The 26,157-nt window shown below is 44.3% G+C and overlaps 1 protein-coding gene across 3 annotated transcripts; it reads right to left on the bottom strand.

Annotated features, from left to right (window-relative positions):
• Positions 1-146: 146 nt before the first annotated feature.
• On the bottom strand, positions 147-24,525 carry LOC147186894 (E3 ubiquitin-protein ligase HECW1-like). 3 transcript variants are annotated; one of them, XM_086101504.1, is made up of 30 exons: positions 24,359-24,496; positions 20,569-20,626; positions 19,522-19,837; positions 18,685-18,792; positions 18,455-18,549; positions 15,048-15,123; positions 14,520-14,689; positions 13,355-13,497; positions 13,106-13,206; positions 11,252-12,180; positions 10,221-10,797; positions 9,412-9,510; positions 8,934-9,087; positions 8,524-8,633; positions 8,285-8,391; positions 7,983-8,168; positions 7,745-7,879; positions 7,393-7,507; positions 7,203-7,299; positions 6,723-6,806; positions 6,515-6,621; positions 5,764-5,878; positions 5,542-5,655; positions 5,096-5,248; positions 4,921-5,019; positions 4,715-4,844; positions 4,147-4,293; positions 3,936-4,050; positions 3,625-3,823; positions 147-2,541 (listed from the first exon to the last, which is right to left on the bottom strand). In XM_086101504.1, the coding sequence occupies exons 2-30, from the start codon at positions 20,593-20,595 to the stop codon at positions 2,430-2,432; spliced, it is 4,920 nt and encodes a 1,639-aa protein (XP_085957630.1). In that variant the 5' UTR covers positions 20,596-20,626; positions 24,359-24,496; the 3' UTR covers positions 147-2,429. The 3 variants fall into 3 exon arrangements, with proteins under 3 accessions (XP_085957630.1, XP_085957629.1, XP_085957631.1); XM_086101503.1 differs by lacking the exon at positions 20,569-20,626 and having other exon boundaries at positions 24,359-24,525; XM_086101505.1 differs by lacking the exons at positions 9,412-9,510; positions 20,569-20,626 and having other exon boundaries at positions 24,359-24,525.
• Positions 24,526-26,157: the final 1,632 nt, after the last annotated feature.

The raw sequence follows: 26,157 nt of genomic DNA, 5'->3' as shown, positions 1-26,157 counted from the left end.
TGTGGGTTTCGGATCATCAAGCCAATTTTAGTATAACACAAAGACAACGCAAGTGTTTAAAAAAAAGCCATGTCTAAATTGAATTACAGGGTAAGTGAAATGTTATGACAGCTGAATTTTACCCATGAAATGCAAAAACCAATACATGTGTTCCAAGAGTTTAATTTGAGACAACAGTGGCAAACACCGCCTTCATGTCATCCAACATAGTCAATGTCAGCAAATGAACATAGATTTGTAGACAGTGGAATAGTGGTAATGTATTGGAGGGATCTGCCTGAGCATTTATTTCAATAAATAATAAAACAACCTTTCAACATTTTATACATATGTGAATTAGCAACACAAAAAATAACAAATAAATTACACTCAAAAATGCATGCCGCTGTATTCAGCCCATTGCAAAAATGACCAGATTTTAAGAAATATTTCTGTAACAGCTGATATTGACACAAATGACATAACCATGGTCATTACTGGGGGATTATGTACCCCCCCCCCCCCCCGCCCGTTGAATATCACTGTTTAATATTCAAGTGTGTGGAAAAATTACACGTTTGTTGTCAAAAGCACAGGACACTTGCTTGTTACATGCTGCACGGTAATAAATGACACAGTCTCACACATTTGTGACGTGAAAAAAATGACAGTTTAGCCCCAAAAAAAAATCAACACGACTGAACAAAACATTATTAATAAAAAAGGTCATAAATATCAAAATGCAAAGGCTTCAAAATGAAGGCAGGCTCTCGTGGCCAATGAACAAACTCAACATTCGGGGGGGAAAGCTTCAAGCGAACCCCTTGAAATAGAATCCAATAGCATAGAAATAACAGTACAAAAAAATTGGTAGCAAGAAAAAGTGGTACAGTAATTGCAACATAATCGTCTTTGCCCTCTTGGGTGTGTCGAGTTTTGTTATTTCGGCCTCCGGGTTAACCATCTGACCACTATAATCATTTGATTGAAATGAAATTGGACATCTACCAGGCTTTTGTTGAACACGACATGGAGCTACCCTAACTTTGATCGGACTTGGAATTGGTATACATGTCTTTCTGCTCTAAAATTCACAAAAATGGCCACTGGAAAAAAAATACAATATGTTCCTCTTGCACATAAACTTTGAGACCAAAAAGCCCGCATCACTCCCAAGGACGCGACCTCCTGAATGTCTTGAGCACCGGCCCACTCAATCGCGGTCAAGATGTCGGCCGAAGATTTTTCAAGATGCTCAACGCGTCAAGATAAGAACTCTGCGTCACAGTCAACTTGAGCCGGCGGGAATTTGTAAAACGTCAATGCTAAAACGCCTTCCGGGGATCTCGGCGGCAGTCTTGGTGTTCGTGGGCCATTGTTGTCATTGAAAGAATGACAAAGTAGAAGCTAGGAGAAACTTTTGTTGTTATCTAAATGATTACTGGACTCACCAAATCCATTGGAATCCTTTCTGGAATATTAAATTTATTCACATTGCATAAAAAAGGGGGGCGGGGGATGGCTTTCTTAAATGCTTTGTATATATTCGTGGCTTATCTTTCCATTGGTTCAGACCCACTGCGATTGACTTTTTTTTAAAAATACATACACGACCTTGTTCTTGGTCAATTGAAGTGCTCTCCTCTACTCTAACTGTAATGCTAAATGATCTGAATATATAATCTTTCCTGCTTCTTTTACCGTTACATGAATATATTCCTATTTGATTGTGAACTTGCAATGGTCGCTCTGAGTCTTGGCTTTCAAATAATTCCAGCAAGCAGGCTATCCCTTCACTAAATACCAGATGCGATCGTTTCTTTGGCGTCCATGATATCGATCGCGATCTACGCTGTTCATTAGTGCATAACCACCACCGCCATTCTGTGCAAGCATGTTGGGAGTTACGTCCAGTCAACTACCTGAGCATGTAAACCATGCGCTTGTTACGCTGAAGTCAGGCATTCAATTACTGGCGTTTAAGTATGATTGTTGCATCTTAAAACAGCATTGAAAAGATCACTTAGAGGAACAGAAGGAAGGACTCCTAACACAACAGAAACGGTGTCATTTTAAATGAGATGTTAACTGTTAAGTTGGCATCGACAGTTTTTTTTTTATATATAAGCTATATTTGTTGCTATTAGCATCGGGCTACGTGCATGTTGGCTGCGTGTTTATGATTGAGACCATTGTACATCCCCCCCTAACACTAACATAGCTCTGCCGTGACGCCCCGAACGACCGCTTCCCGTCACAAAGATTCTCAAATGTGCGACGAATACACAGTACCATAACATTCATTTGACATACGTATATCCACATCACCGACAGCTTTGCTCATCTCTGCACAATCACAGAATCCAGGCTGCGTCCGTCCGTCACGTTGACGCCTTTGGGGGTCAATGTTCCATGAAGACGTTTTGCCCTCGACGGTGGACTCGCGCGTCTCACTCCAGACCAAACGTGCTGGTTTCCTCCACGGCCGTCAGCAGTTTCTCGTACAACATTGTGTACGAAGGATATGGAGGCAGGTCAAGACGGTTAAAACACGTATGGGCCCTGACAATGGGAAAATATGGTCATTGATGGAAGGTATGGTAGGAAATTACAATGTGCTTTGCTGTCATTGCTGCAAGTCTCTATTGGCTACTTTTAATTTCGTTGCTTCGTTTTTAAATATCTTTTACTCTTTTGTTTGTAACTGCTTCTCAGGGTTGTACTTTGAGTTATATGAGAACCTTGTGTATGAAGTGCGCCATATCAAGACGAGCGGCGTCTGCCTTGCCTACAGATACTGTATGCTGCCCGTAACTTAACATGCAGGTGGTAGGATCTTAAGAACATCTCGTGGCCGTTGAAAATATTTCCACTTGGTGACGTGATGAAAAGCACGTGTATATTTTCACATAAATTCCACACCCTCCTAATAACTGCAAGGACCAATAATCCTTAACTCTAAGGGTGTCATGTTTTTATATAGGTTACCGGTACATTTGGTTTTATTCCCTCGTGCCTTTTATTGTCTCCACCTGTTGTCGTCATCCAGGTTCCTTGCGTTAACCAATCAGCTCCCTCACGCCTTTGTGTCTCGTCCAGGTGTTTCTCGTTGTCTCGTCACTTTGCTTGTATTTAGTTCCCTGGGTTCTGTCAGTCGACGTCACATCATTGTGCTCCTGTCACGTGTGTGCTCCTGTCATAGTTTTGTTTTCTGTCATCGTTTTTTTTTTTTGCAATGTTGGTTTCTTGTGATTTTTCAGGACTTTGTTTGTGATTTTGATTTGTTTTTTTCAGTGCACCTCTGCAAGTGTTTTTTGTTCATACACTTTGTTCAAGTACTTCAGTTTGTTTTTTTTCCCCGTGTACTCCTGTTTGTATTTTTTGTGAAATATATTTTGTTCAGCCCACTCTGCTCCTCCCTGACTCCCTGCTTTTTGGGGTCCTCCAACTACCATCGCAAAACAAAACAAAACCTGACAACAGTATGCAATATGGCCAGCAACGGAGACTTCTGCGCTCATAATAAGTGCCGCGAACAGCTTGTGGCCAATGGTAGTGGGCTAATGTGGGGAAACTCATGCATGACTATATGAACTAATCACCCGCCCACCCCTCCAAAAAAATATACATGTTATTCTTCATTACCGTGGTAGAGAGGTAACTTTGCCCCACTTCTCAATGCAGAAGCGTCGCAGGCCGTTAGATCCGCGCAAGGAAGCAAAGCCTTCGTATGGCACACTGGACGTCCCCGTGACAAACTGGAGTAGGCGGAGGCGCTGCTCGTTGTTGAAACGCTCCACAGCGGCCCAGAACCACCGCATCACTATGTGGCCATCATGGTAACCTAGTGAGCGGCACCATGAAGGGAGCGTATTATGGAAAAATAACATTTTTTAAAAATAGAAATAGTTGGGTTAAGACTAAATTATCCGGGGGAAAAAAAAACGCACACATACCCCCTCTATACTCTGTATTGCTCCTCCAATCGCCCAGGTCAATCTCCACAGTACCGGCGATAACCAGCTCCAGCTCTCGGGCATCAAACACTGACACCAGCCTGGAGTCGACCACCTATGATCGAACCCCCCCGCCCCCCCCCCCAAAAAAAAATCAATTCTTTTGATGGTGTCATTTATCACATAGTCAAAAAGCTGAACCATTGTTTACCTCATAGAAGCCTCTGACCAGTGCCTCTGTCTGTTGCACCACTCCTCTTTCCACCCGCCATTTCGTCATTCGCTCGATGTAATCCTTTTTGTTCTTCTCCGTCACTTGCAGGTTGGATCCTCCTGACTTCAACTCTCGTTCCGTTACCTAGCAACAGCATTGGAAGTAACAAAAAAAACCACAATTAACATCAACGGATTTTTACCGTACTGCAGTGCAGGCAGGCATTATTACTAATAATTTATAGTTTGGTGACTTAATGGTGTTTTAGAAAAGTGCTAATGCACGTAATTGTTTGCCCGTGCGTGATGTCAAGTTTGCTATTGAGTTACTTAGACAAGTATGATAGCTATTACTATTGGTGAGCCCCATACGAAGGTAGTTTGTTTGTATTGATTTATTGAACTCCTGAATACAGCCACCTATGTAACATGGGTTTATGATTGTGTACATGCTAGAATTGCAGGATGTTGATGCTGTGTCTGCGGCACTTTGCCACATATTTTGCGGTTTGATTATATTCATGATAATAAACAATTAAGTAAAACCTTTTTGTGTGTACAATCACCTGGCCAAAGACCTCCTCATTCACAGTGAATGTGAGGTCTAGGATGTCCGTGATGTCATTGTCTTTCATCCACTGCAGAGACTGGTGGAACTCCTCATCCAGATATTCCAAATCAGAAAGGTCTGTTGGACTGTAAGATCCAAAGTTCACCGGCATCATCCACAATAACTTCCACTGCAAAAGTACTTATGATTAAATATACTCACAGCCTGAGAAGGGCCTTGTAGAAAGGTCTGGTGAAGAAAGCATCAAGGAGGTACTGATGAATCAGAGCCAGACCGAGTATGCGCCCGCTGAAACGGAACCTGGACAGTGGACAGAAACCTTTACAAGTGCAAAATGACAAAGTTGAGTCGATGTTGCCTACATGAACCAACTTACCATTCCAGGTGGTTCTCAACAAACGCCGACATGGGGCTGATTTGAACAGTGTAAGTGTCATTGGCCGAGTATTCAAAAAGGCCATAGTATGGATTAAACAACTCCTGAGACAAAAGGAAGAAAAACTCTCTGGATGGTCCACTGTAATCTAACCTGAAAAGAGGAGAATGCAGGGAGGAAACCTATTAGTGCTCCAATTTGTCCGTTTGTACTGTAAGAAACTCAAAAATGTCTTGCGTTTCCTACTATGACAACCATTTCGTTACTTTTCAATGTGTATAATAAATTCTTGCTCTACAAAGTTACACACAACGGAACTGAACTAAAGCTGTGATTCCTTCCCGTACCACTCGAGGGAGCTGCTGCACGACTTGCGGTAAATCAACCGCGCTTTGAGAATGACCATCTAAAGAGTATGTGTGTCTATGTGTCGATGCGTGTCTCACCCCTCCTCCCCCAGGAAGGTGACGTAGAGTTTGTTCCTCTGTAGCTCTTTGCGGGAATATGCCATCACCTGGTTGAAGGTCCCCTCTAGCAAGTGTTCTCGTCTTATCAGTAGTCTGCAATCATGAGAAGGTCATGACATTCACCACACTGAGGAACAGAAGCGACCGTAGAGCATAAATGAGGATTGCTCTCTGTGTTTGTAGGTCTCATAAGAGTCTTACTTAATCTTGCCCGGTCCCTGGCCATAGCCCTTGGCTTCTAATTTCCTGTAGAAATTTCTGAGCTTAGCCTCAAAGTCTCTCCGGTAAGGAGCCGGAGCCCTGGCTCTCTGCAAACCTGCACAGAGACAGGAAACACAGCAAAAAATGACATCATCAACTAGAGTACCGTAATTTTCAGACGACCTTTCACAACCCTTTCATTAGCCTCGAACAGTGGCACATATTCAGTGTCACTATTCGATATTATTATGAACAAAGACATCCCTGCGTTGACCTACTTTCCTTTTATAGAAACTCACGTTACTAACACGTAGACCCCAGCACAGAAGCAATCACAGCAGCCCCCACCCGAGGTCTACTCGAGCTCATTTTAGATCACATTCGTGCTCCCTAACATTGCACAGCGAGTTCTATCAAATAGTAATGATCACCGCTCTGGGCTCTGTGTATGCACGTGTGTGGGTGTGTCACAAAATCCCCCGAGTACTTTACTAACAGGGTCGAGCATGTGTACATTTCACTTGTAGGTGATTGCATGTGCCTGACGCAGCCAGATAAGTCCCAATAGCAGGTGGAGGGTTCATGCCGAAGATTTAGGGATAATTCAAACCATCGTGCTTACGATTGCCGCGACAGTTGTTGCTTTAGCTTGGATACATGTCCATCTGTTCATATGTTTCAGTTCTTTTCCTTTCACTTGCTGTTCTCTAACAAGAAGCCAAACTCACAACAGGCATTTGAATCGACCTACCGGGAGAGTTTTGCGGCGAGTTGCCGGGGGAACAGCGTGGCGAGAAGCTAAAGCCAGGATGGATCGGGTGAGGCGGAATATACGACATAATCTCCTCTTCAAACAAACTGAGAGGAAAAAAAAATGAAAAGATACAAAATGCATGGAACACCTTTCATTCTGTTTTCATGCTATTGCGGTACAAACAACCACATGTGGAGGTGTATACCTTAACAGGATGACCAGATCTGCATCACACGAAAGCTTCTCGACACCCTGAGTACCTTCAGACCGCAGGTAATGAATCTTTTCCCTGCAATGTAAATCAAGACAATAGCCGCCATTTGAAAATGCACAAGATAACATTTGGGACACACAAAAATGGTGACAGATAAATACTGAAAATCTGCAATTCGATGATGACCCCTAAAAGGGGTGATGGTTGCCACAAGATGGCTGAAAAGCAGTGTTTTGTTCTAAAAGAAACTCCTCACCTCCTTTCAACATAGTTACTCGGCACCAAGATGCCACAAGATGGTTGCAAAGCAATACTTTATTTTTTTTTGCTTTGCCATGAGCACAAAAAACAAAGAAAGGCTATGTAAGCTTTTCGGGAAATAATAGATGATAGTTTTTGGGGAAAAAAAATAAATCAGAAAATATGTGGATTTGCAAATATATGGCAGGTGAGTGGACTAAATAAACCTACCTGAGTGCATAGTTTCTGTTCAGGTTGGGTTGCCGCTCCTGCAACATGTCAAATATGTTTGGTTGTCGAAGGAAAGCCACAATCTTGTCATTATACGCTAGAAAGAACAGGAGAACAGAAAATACGGTGAACGGCTTTCCATATATACTCTTTTAGCTCCAAAAATAGAGAACGTTAGGGCGGTGCTTACATGCAGCGTTGGACTGATGTGGGTCAGCATGATGCTGGCTTCGTATGGCAGCAACCAGGCTGTTCGCAGGTCTGGCCATCAGAGAAGCGCCGCGGCTCCTTGACACGTCAGAAGCCTACAAAAATACAAGCGGAAAAATAAAATGTTTCAAAATGAGATCTAACACGAGCATTTTTTGCTTGAATCCCACAGGCTGTTGTGTTGGTGCTCTTTTTATTGTGTCTGTGACCTCCACAATTTAGATTTTTTTGTTGTTTTTGTTATTATTTATAGTCGTGGCGGTCGGTGCTCGACTGAGTGCTAAAACTGTCCAGTTCATACACGACTGTATAATAATTATTTGATAGTGTACCTCTCCTGCACTGTAGCTGCGTAGCCTCTGCAAATGCTGCCTGTGGGCAAGGTGACCTGGTAGCCGGCCATTCTGAAGAGGGATTCGAGGGTCGATGAAGGTTGTGGCTCGACTGTTGTGATCCACAAAGAAAGACTGGAAGACAGACGGGAATAAGCTTTCAGACAGTGTCGTCATCAGAAATGTTTTCTACTACATAGTCGTTTCAAGACAAGTCGCCGAGATTAAAGCGTCCTACCTTGCCCTGCGGGTCAGTCTTGATCTCCCAGCCCCTTGGCAACTCCAGCTGAGTGTCGGCAAATTTGTTGAGGAAGACCACGAGGTCCCGGTTATGTTGGTAGCGCTCAAAGTTTTTGGCATCACGGCGCACCTTCAGGATCATGTGTTTCACGCAGCTGCTGCCGGTGAACATCCGATATGCTGACTGGGAAGGAGAGAGGAAAAAGATTGGGGGTAAAAATGGTACAATACATTTCCTTCAGGTCTTTCGACTTGAGGAATCACGACAAATACTACGTTTTGGAAGTCTCACACACTCACGTAGTTACTATGCAACAGAGTGAAAAATTCCGGATGCGTAATGAACTTGACAGCCGGTGACTGGAGTAGCTGGCTGATCTTCTGGTGACTGACAGGCGATGCTGGCCCTTGTGGACAAAAAGAACAATCATTTTCAAATGAATGCAACATTGTAGCCTTGTCCCAGAAGTGACCAGAGATGTCAACAATACAGGAATAAAAACGGAATGTTCAAATGTGAGTGAGGACGAGGAGCTGACCTGTCGCAGTTGGAGGAGCATCCGAGTCTGTCTCAGCACTGGGAGTTCGCTCTAAGCGCTGACTGCCTCCTTCCTCGTCAGTGGCCATGGTTCTCTGGATGCTCTGGTACCTGCCAAAATCAGTTTCCGTCATTTTGGGGCATGCCCCTATTAGCTTAGAGGACACATAGTTGGGTTTCAACACCAACATGCGGGATGGAGCTCTCTTATGCTAGCCTATGCGCATGCAGTGGTAAAGCCTGCTCGGACGAGGGGCGAAACGTCTTCTGAGAAAACCAGAACAGTCCAGTTGCGACTGATTCAAGACCCCGAGAGCCAAACGACCTGGATGAATGGTCATGGTCACATGCCCGTTCTCAATCACAGTGAAGCTATTATGACCCCCACATTCCTTGCGTATTTCGTCTGACCTCCTGTTGAGCTGCTCCATCTGTTGACTGGATCCTGATCGGGGAATCCCATGGCTACACTTGCCACCGTGACTCGGTCGCTGCCAGGTCGTGGTGCGGTTGACATGATCGACGTAGAACACTCTGCCATGGCTGTCTATACGAGCTTCCCAGTCTGAGCCACGGGAGACAAAATCATGAGCTTGAGACAACATTGGCGACAAAATCTCTGCTTGCTCCCTTTGTATATGTTGCTGCTCTGCGAGTGTATTATAGAAGCTCCACGAAAAACACTGTCTATGGTTTGGTTGAACATTTTGAAATTTGGCAGTGGGGGGATAAGGGTCGAGCCCCGTCAACGGACGGGGAGGAGGGAGTCATGGCGGCAAACACAAAAGGAATGACATGGTTGAACACAAAAGGACACACATGCACACACACACGGGTGCAAACCAAGCTGCCGGCATATGACTCCAGAGTAAGTAGTGTCGGGGCTTACTTGGAGGTAAGGCTTGGTCAGTGGCAACAGGAAAATGGTTTAAGTCAAGGCTGGGAAGAAGGACTGGAGGATGGCCAACAGGAGGTGAGAAGCCTGAGCCTACAGGAGACAGTTGGGAACACGTTACACCATGAGAGCGGGGCATTGAGGAGAGGGGGGGGGGGGCACAAGCTACATTCGTTTGAGTCCAATCGAGTCAAGAGTGTCTGAAATAAAATGCCCCTTGTGTGAAGCGTTGAGCGTAATCAAGGGTTGTGTTTGAATAAAGTTGAAGCAAGGACACAACATGCATGTAATAGAATGTGATAGTGAAACACTATCAACCAACCAGACATTGGGACATAAAGATGAAAAACAAGCAATTTAAAAATTGCATGACAAAAACCCTCGTCTGTTTTCTTCCCTTTCCACTCATCCGTTCCATTGTAACATGGAAATTACTTTTCCAGCACTTTGCCAATCAACAAATGGTCTGTCAAGCTTACACTGGAGTACACAAATGAAGTGAAATGTGCCACTTAGACAGGTACTGTCCACCTTCCTACGAGAGGCTGCGGAAATGTGTGTTGGATCATTTGGGGAAATTCTGTTGACCCAGTTCTATATTTTTTCCATCAGATGCTAATTCACGCTCATTTAGAATGAACTATGCTAATTTAGTTTAACCACCACTGACGCTCCAGATTCAACAAATTGTAGTTAAATTGTAATAAATACGAAGTGGTTCAGTCGTTCTTATTATTTAGTTTAAATATTTCAATAACATTGATGATGATTGTTTAATATTCTGTTCATTTTCCATCTCTTACCAGTGCTGTTGGTATCCAGTGACTCAGCCCCCCCGGCTGATTCTCCACACTCCTCACCCCTGGCCTCCTTCAATCTTCCACTCCTCTCCCCACCAGCCCCACCCACTTCCTGGCCCTCGGGACAGTTGTTTGCATCTGGTCCCGACTCAAAAGTGCTCTCATCCTCCTCTTCGTCCTGCGAGGAGAACACTGTGCTGCCGGAGAGTCGGTTGCTCTCCACAGAGGATAATCGGGTATGGCTGCAGAAGCGGCCCCTGCCCTCGTGGCCCGAGTTGCTGTAGCATGATGTGCTGTAACAGGAAGTGCTGTAGCAAGACGTGCTGTAGCAGGAAGTGTCACAAAACTCGCACTCATTTTCACCGCGGGCTCGATGGCTCTTCCCTGTATTTCTTTTCCCAACTCCGCTACTGGAATCCCCCTCGTCGCTTTCCAGGTAAGAGAGGGAGATCCGTCGGACTGCTGCGTGCACTCCACCTCCTCCGTCACCTTCCAGGAGCTGGTTTAGTTCAGACAGACGTTCAATGGAGAGGCTGCGTGGGAGCGAGCGACAGCAGCACGGACCCGGACACTCTGGGACCTGAAAGGACATTTCTGTTCTGTATTACCCCACAAAAAATAAATAAATGCATTTCAAGGGGCATGAGATTTTCACTAACGGCAGGCCGGTCGAGACCCTATCCCCCATGAATAGTGAGTTTTGGTGTAATATCAGCATTCACCACTAGATGGCAGACATGATTTGGATGTATGTGCACCGGGTTTTATACTGCCCTGTACTAAAATGTTAGTCGGCCTTATGCTTTTTTAAAATCCTTCAAATCCTTTGTTTTTGAAAGGCTGAGCCTTTTATGCATCCATTCAGAAAGGTATTATGAACAATGAAGTATATTAAGACCACTTTGGACATATGCATGTATTTTGTCCATATTTAAAATGGCTTTTGGTTCGGAAATGCGTGGTCCTATGTGACCCCCCAACGTTGCACTGATGAACTGCCTTAGAATCCTTCTTTGGACTAGAACAAGTCCTACCTGAGAGGGTGACTGCGTTATCTCATCCTCATCTTCCAGGCCCTCCTCCTCTTTGTCTTTGGAGTTTTTCAGCGTTGGTGATGTGGAGGTGTTGTCCTGAGTTGTGCTTGTGTTCTCTCCCTCTTCCATATCTTCCTCCTCCTGGCTCAGCGCTTGATGCTGTGCCGAGGGAAGACTGTGGAGGAGATGGTGAATGCGGATGTAGTGCGATCGGGGCGTCTCCGGCTCGCCGCAGGCTGAGGCGATCACGTTCTCCAGCTCCGACACCGGCAGGGAACAAGGTCGAGTTTTACGCCGGAGGGGACCTTGAGAATCGTAGTTTGCAAAGAAGCAGGCGCAGGGACCGTTGCTGCTTCCTCCTCCCGGTGATGCTTCAGTTGTTTCTGTGACTAAATCCTGGGATGTGTTGTTGGCCTCTGCAGTCACCGCATCGTTTGGACTTGCTACAGTAGTTTCAGTTTGTGCATCTGATTCGTCTTTCTTGTCATTTTCTTCTCTTGTTATACCCTCCTCCGCTTGGAGTGTATTCTCTTCCGTCTGTGCTTCCTCTTGCTCCCGCTGCCCCTCTTCTGATTCTCCCCCCACTAGCGTACTTACAGTCTTGTCAGCCGATTGGCCGTCTTGGCACGCTACCTGAGGCTCAGTCGCAGCTGGTTCTTCCCTCCCTGCGCTGTCGTCCTCCATAGTGCCTTCTTCTACGTCTGGAGATGCCTGCAGCTCCGCAGTCTCACTGGGTTGGGTCACCTCGGCCGTGGAGGCCGGGGCAATCGGGGTCTCGGGGTCAGGCGGGCCATCCAAAGGAAGGTCGGGCATATCGTGTCCTACACTTAATGTATCATCATCGGGTGCATCAGCGGCGTTGTTGGCGTCTACGTTGACGCCTCCTTCGGGGCAGGCTGATTCAATGACCAACGAAACTTCCTCATCATCTGGCAAGAGAGCAGCAGTACTGTAAATTTACGACCCTCTCAAAATATCTCAACAAAGAAGCGTTTATGGCTCCATCGCCGGCAACAAAAGTGAGTGCACCCCGAGGTGAAACTGGCCATTCCTATTCATTTATTTTGGATCAATCATCCTTCCATTTTCTGAACCATTTATCCACACTGGGGAATTTTATGCTCATTTTCTGGTGTTGTTTGACTAGAAATATTTGTTTTCAGCTACAAAAAAAACTTTCAGAATAATGCATTTCATTTGATGTTTCTGTCTGTTTACTCACACAGAGAATGTCCCGCTTTGTGTTGCCCCGAAACAAGCAAACAAAGGACAACAGATAGACGCTGGCAACGATGAGAGATGAGAAAACACTTGATAAGTGTCGTTGTTGTTGTTACACTCTTGAAGTTTCATGCTGTGGTCTCGCGTACTATCAGTCCACTCCACAGTATGCATTTTCTCATCTCTCAAGAGCCCAAACAGTCCAAAACAAACACGGAGACCACAGGGGACTGACCCCATGCAGGGTGAGCCATAATGCTGTGATAGTTGAACCAAAAGACGTCCGCTCGGTGCTGAAAAGATGCACTCTAATTGTGCAAGAAAATACCAGGTCGAGCTCACATGACGGATTCTATTGCCTTTCATCGGGTTCGCTGCCAACGATGCAATACAAAATAAATAAAACATAGGTCTGAGATCCTAGGAATAGATCTGACAACAGAACATTTGGCTGGTATAAGCGTCTGGCAGTGATGAATAAGCTGTTCGCCATAAAGGGGCTGAGCAGAAATGCAAACATGTGCCTGTATTTAGCACACCGACTGGTTATTTGCACTTCATTCAGATTCCTGCGTCGACAAACCACAATTTGACGAAGGGGCTAATAGAACAACACAGAGTGGCATAAAGTACCTGGATGAATTGAGGAGGTGAGCTCAAAGCGGAATTGTAAGTGTCCACACACATGATCTGTTGGCAGCCTGCGACCCAGAGAGTAACTAACAACTCGGTCCCTGTTGACGACAAAATCCAGTCACAGTTTCATACTTTCAAAACATTCGCCAGTATTGTGGTAGGGATTGTCCTAAACGTTGAAAATTCTGACATTTCCATTAAAAAAAAACATTTTCAACCGGTAAAAAAAAAAAAAAGTCTTTTTACCCAATGGCATGTTTCTCCAGCAGCCTCTGGACAGGGACGGACAGCTTCCCGAGGAAGCGCTTGATGATGGGCCGACTTTTGGCAAACTTGTCTTTCACCTCGATCTCCAGAACATCGGTGGGTAACGACAAAAAGTTAAATCTCTGGAGAAACGGGAAAAACAAAGAAAAGTGCCTGGTCACCATGAGATCGTTCGGCGTCGTTGGATTTTGAGGGCCACTTGATATGTTTGCGCTCATCGTGTCGACAGTGATACTAGTTTAGCTCGCCTGACGCGGTTTGTGTAGCTGGATGGATGCGCGCATGACAAGAAAAGCGAATCGAGAGAGCGCGGGGCCACAAAAGGGGGAACTCGATGACAGAAGACAAGAGACTGAAGTTAAAATATGCGTTTTAAAGGACATTGGCGGAAAAAAAAAATGAAGCCATCCTGCGAAGACGGGTTGCGTTGGGAGAACAAACCCGGGTGATATAGGAGGAAGATAAAAACAAGTGAATAATTTAAAAGTATGAACCGGCGAGGGAGCAGACGCTGCTTGTGCGTTTGTGTGAGATGGGTGAGGGACGAACTCGATAAACGAGGACGGGGAGAGGCTTGAAGGAAGAGGGTGCGCGCTGAAAGTGCTCGTCTGTGTGGATGAAGAGTGGCTCTCATCGACATTGACATTTTTTTTCTTCTTTCGCTTATTTACACGACCAAAGCACCCGTATCTCACCGAGGGGCGAATGCTTGCGAACATTGCGGATTTGGGGTTTCGTCAGGGTTGATCAAAGGTTGCAAAGGTGTTCACAGTTTTAACTTGGTGCCAACATTTTTTCTTGTCGGGAGGACATGTTGAACATGTTCAAAATGGACAGACGGGTACAATTTAGCGGCATTGTGTCGATGTGCTGCCTCCAAGAGTGAAAATAGACAAAACGAGACAGAAATGTACAGAGAACGAAATGAGTCAAAGATCATTATTTTTCCTGAAAACGCTTTGGGCACTAATGCCACTTTGCGCATCTGCGAAACACAGCCTGAATGCTTCCTTTAGCAGCACTCAGCATGTTCTCCACTTACTCAGCACACACAGCACTTTCACTTCTGGCATCTGTGAGGCATGAACGTCATTCGAAGTGGCCCATGTTTGGCAAGCACCTCAAGTCAAAGCGTTGCGCGTACCTCTAAATTCCATTGAGGGTTGACCGTGTTGCAGACAACGGCGGAGCGTTTCTCCTGACCGTGGTGTGGCAAGGAAGGGAAGATGCTGTGCTTCCCGGGCTGAATGGACAGCTTGAGGTACGGGTCCGGATTAAAGAACATCCCCTTCTTCAAACCAACCGCTTGGAGGTCTGCGGCGGTAAGGGGACGCCGGTCAGTTGAGGGTTTGGGAGGAAGAATACAAAAGGTGATTATGATTCATCCAAAGCAATTTGAAACCAAAACAAATCGAAGCGTAGCGTTTTCGCTCCCACTCCATGTTGGACACGGCAAGGGCCGAATCACATCAACTGGAACCGATGCGCCTCCGACGGACACTACAAATGAAGAGACCCTGATTGGAGTGACGAGAACAAGTGCATTGACGCGACAAATGGGCGATGTCGATATAAGGGCAGCGAGGTTGCTTGGAGAAAGAAAGCGTCCGTGAGTCACACTGATTCGAGGGCACTGAAGGCGAGTGTGAAGAGGCGCAGGTTGATTTCCTACCTGACAGTGAAAAGTTAATGAGTCTCCTGTTGCCTCGCCCTTGGTTGACCTCGGGACTAACCACTGGCTTTAACACCTGCAGTAGCAGCAAAACACACACACACACGCACACACACACACGCACACACACACACACACACACACACACACACACACACACACACACACACACACACACACACACACGCACACACACTAGTAAAAATCAGTTTGAACTTTAACTACACCTCCAGAAACACTTTTATCGTAATGAAGCTCCTCAACTCACTTCAAGATGCCACAAAAAGGAGCCGAAAAAGCTTTAAAAAAAATACAACATCAGGATGAGTCCCCCAGACAATCGTAAACAGGGGGAGTTTGTGAATGCCAAATCTGGAATATGTACTGTATATATGTATTCGTGTATCTAATCATGTAATAACCAAGGGTGCTTGTCAAAAAAAGAAATCCATCGAATCTTAATAGCATTTTCTTTCCTGGGAGAAGCTGATCAACAGAAGCCGATGAGCAGCTTGTGCAAGTACTGTGTAAGATACTGCAATTGATTCGGTTTGATTTGATGGAGTTTCTCTTCTTGTCACAAATTTGAAATTATCGAGAAGCGGGGCAAGCCTCGTTCCCAGCCTGGCTGACGGAGTTCCATGATCAATACACTGCCTTCATTATTCTGACCCAGTGCAGTGAGGAGGAAAAGAAACGGGGGAGCAGGAAGGGGGGGGGGGAGCGTCAGTGTAATCGATGGAGAGAGCAGGAGGCGGAGACTTTCAAACAAAGACTTTCAAAGTACGGAGTGAATTTCAGGAATTTACCGGAATCCGATGTGACAGAATGAGTCAGACTTCTGAAAAGTTTCATTCCCAAAGTCCAAATGCTTCATGTGTTTTGAAGGCTTATGCAAGTGCCCGGAAGCAACAAAACAAAACAAAACAAAACAAGACAGCAGTGTAAACAAAAGGATTAGTCAAAGACAGATGTTTGGAGCAATTTCCTCTAATGAGATGCTAATCTGAATTGGCTACTACAGACCGAAAGAAAAGCGCCAGCGCAGATGTCCCTTATTCTGATTTTTATCGGACAAATAGATGATGTTCATTCTATCTGCACCACTTGGTATCCATAGATGATCAACTGTCGGGTGGGAGTTTATTAAATATAAAGGGGGGCAGAATGTCGTCAATGATTACTACAGACAAACATGATGAGTCTGAAGGGGGCGGGGCCTGTTTATCGGCTTTAAAAACACGGCGGCTCAGACGTCAATGTCCCGGTTGTGTTATTGTTCCATTTCTTGGATGCATCCTGATGCTTTCAGGACAGCAAGGTTGCGGATGAAGTAAGACAAAGAAGGGCAGGGGAGGTGATGACGGCTGACTTGCTGTGATTTCATGTGGGGCTCTCTCTGCAAGCCATGTCATGTCTCATGGTGTTTCTAATATGGTGCTGGGCGAAGAATCGGGATGTTCATCTGACATTCATGAGCAAAAGCCATTAGGGAGAAAATCAATCAAGCAGAAAAGTAATCAAAATCACAAGACTGGACATGATTGCAAAAGAGTTACATCGTGGATCAGTGTGGTCTCAAAGGATTTCAGGAAGCTCTTATTTTGTTTCACGAAAATGGTTTAAAATGACTTTGGTTTTATCGCAACTGCTCTTTTAACAAATACATTGATTTATATTTTTTTGACGCTTTTTGTTCTTGTTGAGCCGCAACAGCAGCGCAAACTCAGTACATGCCAGCAGCGCTTGAAAGTAGCAGCTAGCTCTGAAAACGTATTTTTTTTCCTTGCTCCAAGGCTCCCCACAAAGTTAAGAAACGTAATTTAACTTGGAAGCCTTTCAGCTTATTACAAATCGACAAGGGCAAGGACTGACACCAAGCTCGTAAACATGCGATGCACGCATGAACACTAACAAACACGTCGAAAATGAATCTACTCCTTTCATCATACAGAAACCATCGAGTACATACTGTATACAATTCAGACTCCTGATTTTACGAGGAGGTTCCGGTCCATAGAAAAACCAGAGCTTTACCCAAGCTATCCAGCAGAGCCTCATCCGCTTTCTGCTGCTCCTTCCATGACGACTGGGAGGTAGCAGTCCCAGCTGAAGACACATGCAGTCCATCACTGGCATATAGCGATGCGCGTCTCTTCCTGCGGCACTTTGGCCGGCGTGACCAGTTGGGAGTAAAGCAGCCCTACACACTCTCCAGCCTACCTAGACCGGATTGTCCTCCGTTATCTTGACTCCACCCTGCCGTGCTCCTATCGGTGGTTATTTTTATTCCTTTGTGCTGAAGAAGTGAGTAAAGATCAAGTTCTCATGCCATCAGCATTTTCAAAGTGCCCGCAGCAGCAGATTGAAAAGGCACACATGGAAATCCAATCCGCTTCTCGCACCCCGGGCCCTCACTGAGAAACATTTTGGCCTTTGTTATATCGGTGCAACATATTAAAATGTTGATGCTATTCCCATCTTTTGGTCCAGCTTGTGACAACTCCAAGATAATGTCAGAAGCGGCGTTTGCATCTCAGGCCATCATGATACGCTTTGTCATGGAGATATGTTGCGCATACAGCACATTTGACAATAAAGTTGGACTTGACTTGACTTGATTTGATCCCAACGTGAGACTGCACTGACGGCAAGACCTCAAAATTGAAGTGAGTAGGTCTGATCGTCGCCAGCTAAGAAATGGGAGTCTGCTTGATGCGGGCGGATGGACTGAGGCTCCAAGTAAGATTCAATCCGAAGATAAAAAGGGGGTCTGAAGTCAGTGTCTAAAATCGATGCCACGTTTGGAGAAGAACTTTGTCGATCACGGCAAAGGCGAGCAAAAAACAAAAAAGACAGATAGTGTCCTCTCATATAATTTCTCAAGTCTAACTCTCAAGAAGATAAAATGTTGCATTGAGGAAAAAAAAAACCAAATGTCTGTATTAACACAATATCACTACGATTTAAAAATAAATAAATAGAAGCGAAGGTGGATTTCGGCATTCTCAATGGATGCACTATTGCTGTCAGCATTGGGGGAAAAAAAAAACTGCTCCAAAGCTCACAAAGGTTAAACACACTCCCTCGGGCCTCTGCCGCACACACAGAGCAACCGATATGATTAGCTGTCGAAGCGACAAGGACGTGATCTTTCACCAGCAAATACTCCCAGCCGTGCCGCATAGAAGGTACCGCGGCAAAAGCTGGCGGCGCAACTTGTCACAGAGTAAACACGGCAGTGGCGGATGAGTGATTCTTCCGCTCGCCTCTCTCATTATCAATGCGTGCAGTATGTAAGCACCGATGATAAAAAACGTAACGGCAGAATAAATCTGGAAACGTACTGCCGCAACTCTGAAGAGAGCAGCGTAATAATCAAGCTATGACTTCAAAGTCAAACTCACAGTCACTGGTCCCTTTTTGATGGTTAGACTGGGTGTGGTTGCCCTCAGCGCTCCAGTGACGCCATGATAGTACTTGAAGCAGACCAGAGTCTCAGCTGTGGGCAGAACATGGCAGAGATAGAAAAAAAAAAAGTTTAATTCAATGAAACAGAACCAAAACAAAAATACAAAAAAAAACGAGAAACAATCGTTTCTTTAGTTTCTGTTTTAAGAAGTTGATGGGAACTTACAGTCGCTGAAGTGAGAGCTGCAGTCAATTTTCCAAACGATTTGTCCTTTGTGAGATCCATTGATGCCTCGGTTCTTATAATCCAGAAAGTTTTCCGATAGAGGCTCATCTGGAAAAAGAAAAAGCCCCCCTAAGATTTGAATCGGAATTTGATTTGAGCTGTCGAGACATTCACAGCAATGCTGCGCTTTTTTTTTTCACATTGTATCAAGGCTATTGTCGTGAATGAAATCTAATGAAATTGAAAATACATTTTTGTGAATGAAATGAAATATAAACAAATATGTGTTTCAAATTTTTTGACATGACTTTACTTTGACACAACCTCAGACAATTTTATCTTGCACGCTACAAACACTGAAAAAAAACAAACCGAACACTAAAACTAATAAAAGTCAACCAAAAACAAAGCTTTTTTGAAAAAGAAAAACTAAAAACAAGCTCTAAAACCTACGGAATATAATTAAAAAAAAACTTTTTCACCTGGGGGTGTACTCGCTTTTGTTGCCTGCAATATAGACCTTAATGGCTGTGTGCTCAGCTATTTTAAGGGGGCACCACATTTACTTTGTTGTACAAGCTGTACACTGACTGCTTTACATGCTACTAAAGGCCATTTCTTCAGCGCTGTCCCATGATAAAATAACATAACACAAAAAAAACTGTGAGGGGCATACATTGTATAATGAGCACTCTTGACATTGTTTTTCTCGTGACGCCTTTAGCTGTTCTTACATAACTTATTACGAAACATGTCTTAGTACCTTCAAGGCGATATACTTGGGGGTGGTGGTGGTGGTGGGGGGATGACTGCCGACAACCAATCACACACACTCACCGACGAGATACATTCCAATCCAGTCCCCAGCGTCCACTTCCTCCTTGATGTCCCACGCGATCACGAGGTCTTCGGACTGGCCTATCGTGTAGTGAGAAGAGCTTGCGGCGAGGGTGGAGCGAGTGTCCGGGGAGACCAGATCAGTGTCACTTGTGGACCGTGACAACCCTAACATGAAGGCTTCCTGGTTCAGACCGCCGACAGCGTAGGTGTCCGGCCCATAGCTGTGACGATCTTTACAGCGCTGGCGGCTCTGGTTGCTGCGGGTCGGCGAGGCCATAGCCGCCAGGCCCAAAAGGCGATTCTGGTACAAGTTCTGGAATGCGACGCACAGTTACACAGAGAACAAATGTTCAATCCGTTGAAAAGCATGAGAGGAGCTGCTGTATATTTCCCCTCTCAAAAGCAAACAGTTGGTAAACTGACAGTGCACAGTTTGTAATGTCATTGGCAGTAACGTTTTGTAGTTTGCTTTTTTTTGTCTCACCAAGCTGTATAAGAAACCAGTTAATTACACAAAGGGATAGCAAATTAACGATACTTTTGAGGCACCGTTGCATACTCTCTGTACGCGTACTCGAATCGGAACTAAAGTTAAATTAAAGACGTCCAATCTATCAATCCATCGATTCATTTGGTGGGACGAGCCATGTAACAGTTCAACGCGGACGCCGCGACCGCATTTATAGTTGTAATGAAGGATGACAAAATTTCCATCCTCGGATCTCGGGATCATGGAATGCTCCAGTTAGAAAGGACCTTCAGGGCATGGCTGAGCCGGTCAGTCCAAATGCTGAAGTACTTTCGGCGTGCAGTGGGCGAAGGAGGGGCGGGATACCGGCACGCAACGCGAAACTCGTGCTTTTGATTTTGTCACAATGCAACGGAGATTTAAAAAAAAAAAGGCGGAATGAATTGTTTTTGCAAAAGTACTGCATTGAATCCTGGCTAGATGGTGGTAAGGCGGTAAATGAAAAAAGAAGTGGATGGTCATGGGTGATAGGTGGTGGTGGTGGGGGGGGGAGGGGGTCGAGGGGGCACACTGACCTTGATACTACAGAGCTGCATCAGCATAATGACCAGTCAACCCAAAGCAGACCAAAACCTGAGGGAAGTGTGAGGAGGAGACGGGTGCTCGGTTACAAACCACAGGACGCAAAAGCAGAGGTAGCGAATGAAGCAGGTCAAACGTTTTTTTTTGGAGCCGTGATGAGAGAGGGGAAACCATGGCACGGGGGCGGTCACATGTCATCCTTTCCAGATAAAAATACAAATGTTGAACAACAAAAGGGAAATGCAGCAGAACAGAAATAAACAAAACAAACCCAATCGCACCCTTCCAAAAGTATTGGAAACAGTGAGGGTGGTTTCTTTATTTTTTTTTGCTATACATTTGAACATATTTGGGCTTGATATCATTCGTATAAAATATGAAGATGGCTGACATTTTGAACCGAAACATCATTTGAAGGGGTGTCATCCATCATCAATTATCCCATTTTTGATGACAGATTAATAAGTGTATGCGGACCATTCAAGTAAGCCAGAAGGGGGGGAAAAATATACGGGCAGCCAATATGAAAAATAGAACAGCACGCCGATAATATTTGATGTGTCTGTCACTGAGTGATTAAAACCAAGCATCTCTACTTTTTGAGGACTTGACGAAACGCCGCTTCACACCGTTTGGCATTTATCTTTCTCTCAAGTCACGAGTGTCCATCGAAGGAAAGCCGCAGACGGCGCCGCCCACTTTGTTTGGAAGACGATGGACTTTAACGTCGAGAGGCACTTGCCCTTACTCTGATTTATGACGCCAGCTGCCTCCGGCGTTGGCTACTGACTGTAATGTTGTGAGCTGAGGATAACGGCGCGGGTCTAATCGCGTCGACTGAACCACGTCAGACTGATTCGCACAAGTCAAAATTCGGTGGCCGCGTAAGCCGATTAATGACACCGATTTCACGAACGTGCGATACTTTGTTCACATTGTGGCAGTTTAGTAACTTCGTACAAGCAGCAATGATGGAAAGTCTCCCTTGTGTGATATTGCTGAATTTGAATATGGTTGAGCGACTGCTTCACGGTGAGATTTTTCTGCAGGCTGTATGTACTTTGTATTTATGTCATACAAGTGAACTTCAACGAGATCTTCCATGATACATTCCGTATTTGTCTGCCCGAACTATTCTGCAATCAATTAGCAATTTGCAGCGCTGTATGCAAATTGCGGCACATAGGTGTCAGGACAAATAAGGGACTTCCTGATCTAATCGGGTTCAAATCCCCCACAGTCCTCATTAGTCTTTTAGTGTCACATCACGAGGGTGACACAGCTAGTTAGAGGAACACACGCGTAGCGATCTCCAAGGAATTTTCAGATGTCCTTTCTCGTTCGAGAAATTCCCAAGATAAACTGGGATGATTGCCTTCAAGATGACATCATTATTCATTGAGCACACAAGCGGGGCGGGCAGTATGGAAGACAGGAAAGCGTGCAGGAAATGAAATTACCGCCTACTGTCGCTCAATAATTATTTCCAAATCCAGCCTCTCTTCGACTCGGCGTTCACAATATGGGCGAGTGATTGAGGTTGTCAGCCAAACGCTGCCATCCATATGGACTGTGGAGACTGTGGATGCTCCATTTCATGTGAACCGATATCCACCCGAGGCCCATTTTGAGAGCGGAAGCACGTAAACTGGGTATTTGATTTCTAAACAACTCGTACAACTTTGGCATCCCAGTTTTGCCAACGACACGTGACGTCTAGTGGATATTTTGGCGCTACTCGTAAGGTCTGGTCAATTTGAATTGTCTCACAAATGAGGAGAAAGAGCAACAATGGTATGTTTTTGTTTAGATTACATTTGGTTTTGTTCCCTCGTGCCTTTTTTTTTTTGTCTCCGCCTGTTCTCGTCATGCGGGTCCCTTGCGTTAACCAATCAGCTCCCTCAAGCCTTTGTGTCTCGTCCAGGTGTTTCTCTTTGTCTCGTCACTTTGCTTGTATTTAGTTCCCTGGGTTCTGTCAGTTGACGTCAGATCATTGTGCTCCTGTCACATGTGTGCTGCTGTCATAGTTTTGTTTGTTCGTTTGTTACTTTGGTTTCTTGTGGTTTTGATTTAGAATCAAATCAAATATGAAAGATTGGGGGAGGTTAGCCATCCTTCAGTGGTACTGTGTCCCATTTGTGGTGCTTCTCGACACACAGCGGAAAAATGTCTCTTTCTTGGTTGGAAGTTGCTTTTTGTCCCGAAATAAAAGCTCTTGCCTGCAGCCAGAAATGAAACCTCGAGACACGGCTGGATACATTTATGAACTAACCGTGGTTGCATATGATGTGCAATCTGCCGCAGCGTTTTTCTTTCTGCCCCCGATGGTTTTAGTCTTTGAGTGCTCTTTCTTTTCACTTCTTCCAAGAAGGCCGGGAGGAGAAGCGCAATATAACAAGCAGATTCAACATATTAAAGTTTGACGATCCGGAATTAACGTAGTCGATGTCAACAATGCCGACGTTTAAGTAGAAGCGGTTTGCTTCTCTTTTATCTCATGTTACAGTCAACTTGAACTGGCGAGAGACAAAAATTTTGATACAAAAAGGAGGTGCAACGATTAATTGACAACTAATAGATAAATCGAATTTGTCAATGATTATTTTTGATCACGATTAATTGTTTAAATGGAACAATCATGATTTTGGGTAGCAGTCAATATGACAGAGAGGTGAAAGTGTTATTTCGGTGAGACAAACATTGTAATTTTTCAGACAACAGAATAATGATTGTTTCGAGGTCATGTGTTGCTCCACTAAGAGGATTTTGGAGATGGGGAATCCCCCAACAAAGGAGCAGGAAATCCCGATTTGTCATCTCTTATGATCAAACATTACAGTCTCTATTTAGTCATTTACAACAATGTTTATTTTTGTGCATTGCCCCCCCCCTTTCAATAAACCAACAAAACTATCATGTGAAAAGTAAAAATAGGACAGAGTCAAGCTATCCTGCAACCATCGTTCAATGTATTAATTTTTAAATGATGAATTGTTGTCTGCCTATCTATCCATCCATCCACCCATCCATTTATCCCTATTTAAGCCATGATGAAGTGTGTCACCAATGCAGCACTGTGACTCATATGACAATGAAAGGACAAATAATAGGAATGTTTTTCTTTTGTTATTAAACAGCTCAATTTGTTCCTGTTAGCATAGCATCTAACACAGTTAGTGCGTCCTCTTGAGCAAAAACTTGAATGTTAGCATTGAACCTTGTTACTGAAAGAAGAATAAAATGAAAATTAATTTTTCGCCATCTTCCTAACGTAATGTCCTCATTCTTTTGTTCATATTTATTTCTGAAAACATGACACATTGAATCAAATACACTTTACATTATGATATATATTTATTTTCGAATGATCTGTTTAAGGCAAAAAAAAATCATGAGCCATTATTTTAGCAAGGTGACATTATTCCAATAAAATTCTACTTTCTTTACTAATTTGTAACGAGGAGTTATTCAATATTTTTGTGTTGCTCTGCATGCGCGTGTGTGCGCGCGCGCGCGTGTGTGCGTGTGAGGCTGCTGGGGAAGTGTGATGAAGCACAACCGTAATTGGGCCCTCAAAAACAACAAACATTCATGAAATTCGTCTAGTAATCGATACATGACAGTTTTTGGAATGTTATTAGGCACGTCGTTGCTTTTTTTTTTTTTTTTTACGAATAAGAGAAGATGTGAGATGCAAGCTAACAGGCGCTGTTGTGGGCCGCTGCTGCTCCAGGCTGCATCGTCAAAGCGTTACAACCGCAGCAATGGTGACGATCAACCTACCTGGGATAAAATAACCTGAGAGTGGATCATTCTCCGGATGTGAAAATCGGAACTGGTGCACGTCGACTACTTTCCATCAAGGTCCATGTCGGACGAGGAGAACAAGGGGGAAACAGGGAAACGGCTGAAAGATGAAGGGCTGATGACAAACACGAGAGATCGGAGTCACATCCTTTCCTCTTTCGCTGGACCAAAGTGAAGCTTGGCTAAACAAGGAATCCATTTCCGGTTATAGCAATACTCCTCCACGACACATTTAGGGAAATCCATTCATTTATTTATTAATGTTTTTGGTTAGGAAAACAAAGTTAGGAGACTATCCCTTGTGGATTCAAATATCATCCAAAATTATTCGACAAAGTAAATAAAATATTCTCGAGTGACTGGACCTGCAGTCACAAATGTTGCTATTATTTTGAAAGTTCCCTTTTTGGCAAGACTGTAGGTAAATATGCGACACTTGATACATTCGGGGAAAAGCGCCTCTCAGCCAATCAGAAAACGCGTCCCTCCTCCCATCTTCGCATTCTCTCAGCAGCATCCCCCAAGATATACAAAGGAAACGGGTAAACTACAACTACTACTACCAAGTATAATAATAACAATGATAATAACGATGATTGTATTCTCCGAAATGTATTTATTGTACTTACAAATGCGCACTTCAAGAATGTGTTTTAAAGCTCATTCGATCTGCATTACTGCACGCTTTACATGACGAGTATACTTTGTACATTTGTGTGTACTGTACAGTACGTCCTAAATCAACCTAAAACCAAGCTTGTTACTCAATTGACTTGTACATCAAATACATTCTCGCTATTGAAATGCAGTGAAACGCAACGAGTCCATTCCAACCCACCCCAGAAACTCACCACCATTTTTGTGGTATGTTTTTAATAAATTAAGTTGACATAATTCAGTAAATTACAGTCAGGAGATGAGGTGAAAGATGACACATTTATTGCAGCACACTAGTCAACCTCCTTTCAAATGACCCTTTACTGTATATTAGCTGGCATATTATCTGATTGATAGTATGCCAGTATTTTGACTTGTTTTTCTTTTCACAACCCTCTCAACGTTGACACGTTTCATTGATGCAAAAGATGCGTGCACCACCTCTCTGATCCTTCTCAGATTAGGCACAGCAGGGAGACTGTGGCAGTAAACCGGGTTACAGCTGCTGGAGACCGTATTTCCTTTCGTATAAAAGGGAGGAAGGAATGAAGATCCGACACTACTTGATCAGCATATTCTTTTCAGGCTGCGCACTTCATTTGTTCCTGTGTGGATCCTTTGAGAGTCTCCTTCTCCGAGTAGGACAAAAGCAGCTGAAGCCTAGTTGTGTGTGTGTGTGTGTGTGTGTGTGTGTGTGTGTGTGTGTGTGTGTATAATATATATATATATAGTTTTCATTAATCCTCCTCCGCCTCAATAACATTTTCAACCCCTCCATCTTAATGGGTTGCTGTAATGATTTTCTTTTCTTTTTTTTTTTTTGTCTGAGGATGTTATCCACAGTTCTCAATTATAGCATAGAACTGAGAGAGTCTCTGGTGGCACCTTTTGGACAGATGTTTGCTGGTGCCGCTTTTGTTCCGCCATTAATTTCATTATCAGTCGACAAGCAAACTACTGTACATTGTTTTCAGCCTGACAGTTGAGCATTATCTCATTTCAGTCACGGTTTTGCACTGTCAAGGGAATTACAGTGCAATAACTTTGTAGCAGTTTGCACTTTTTGTGTGGGTGGGACTTTGATTGAAGGGGAAAAGAGAAAAGGCCTCAGTGAATGT

The sequence above is a fragment of the Hippocampus guttulatus genome, chromosome 21 (assembly GCF_054856545.1).
Source record: "Hippocampus guttulatus isolate MCC_2025c chromosome 21, RoL_Hgut_1.0, whole genome shotgun sequence".
Taxonomy (NCBI): domain Eukaryota; kingdom Metazoa; phylum Chordata; class Actinopteri; order Syngnathiformes; family Syngnathidae; genus Hippocampus; species Hippocampus guttulatus.
This window is presented reverse-complemented; position numbering and strand designations above follow the sequence as displayed.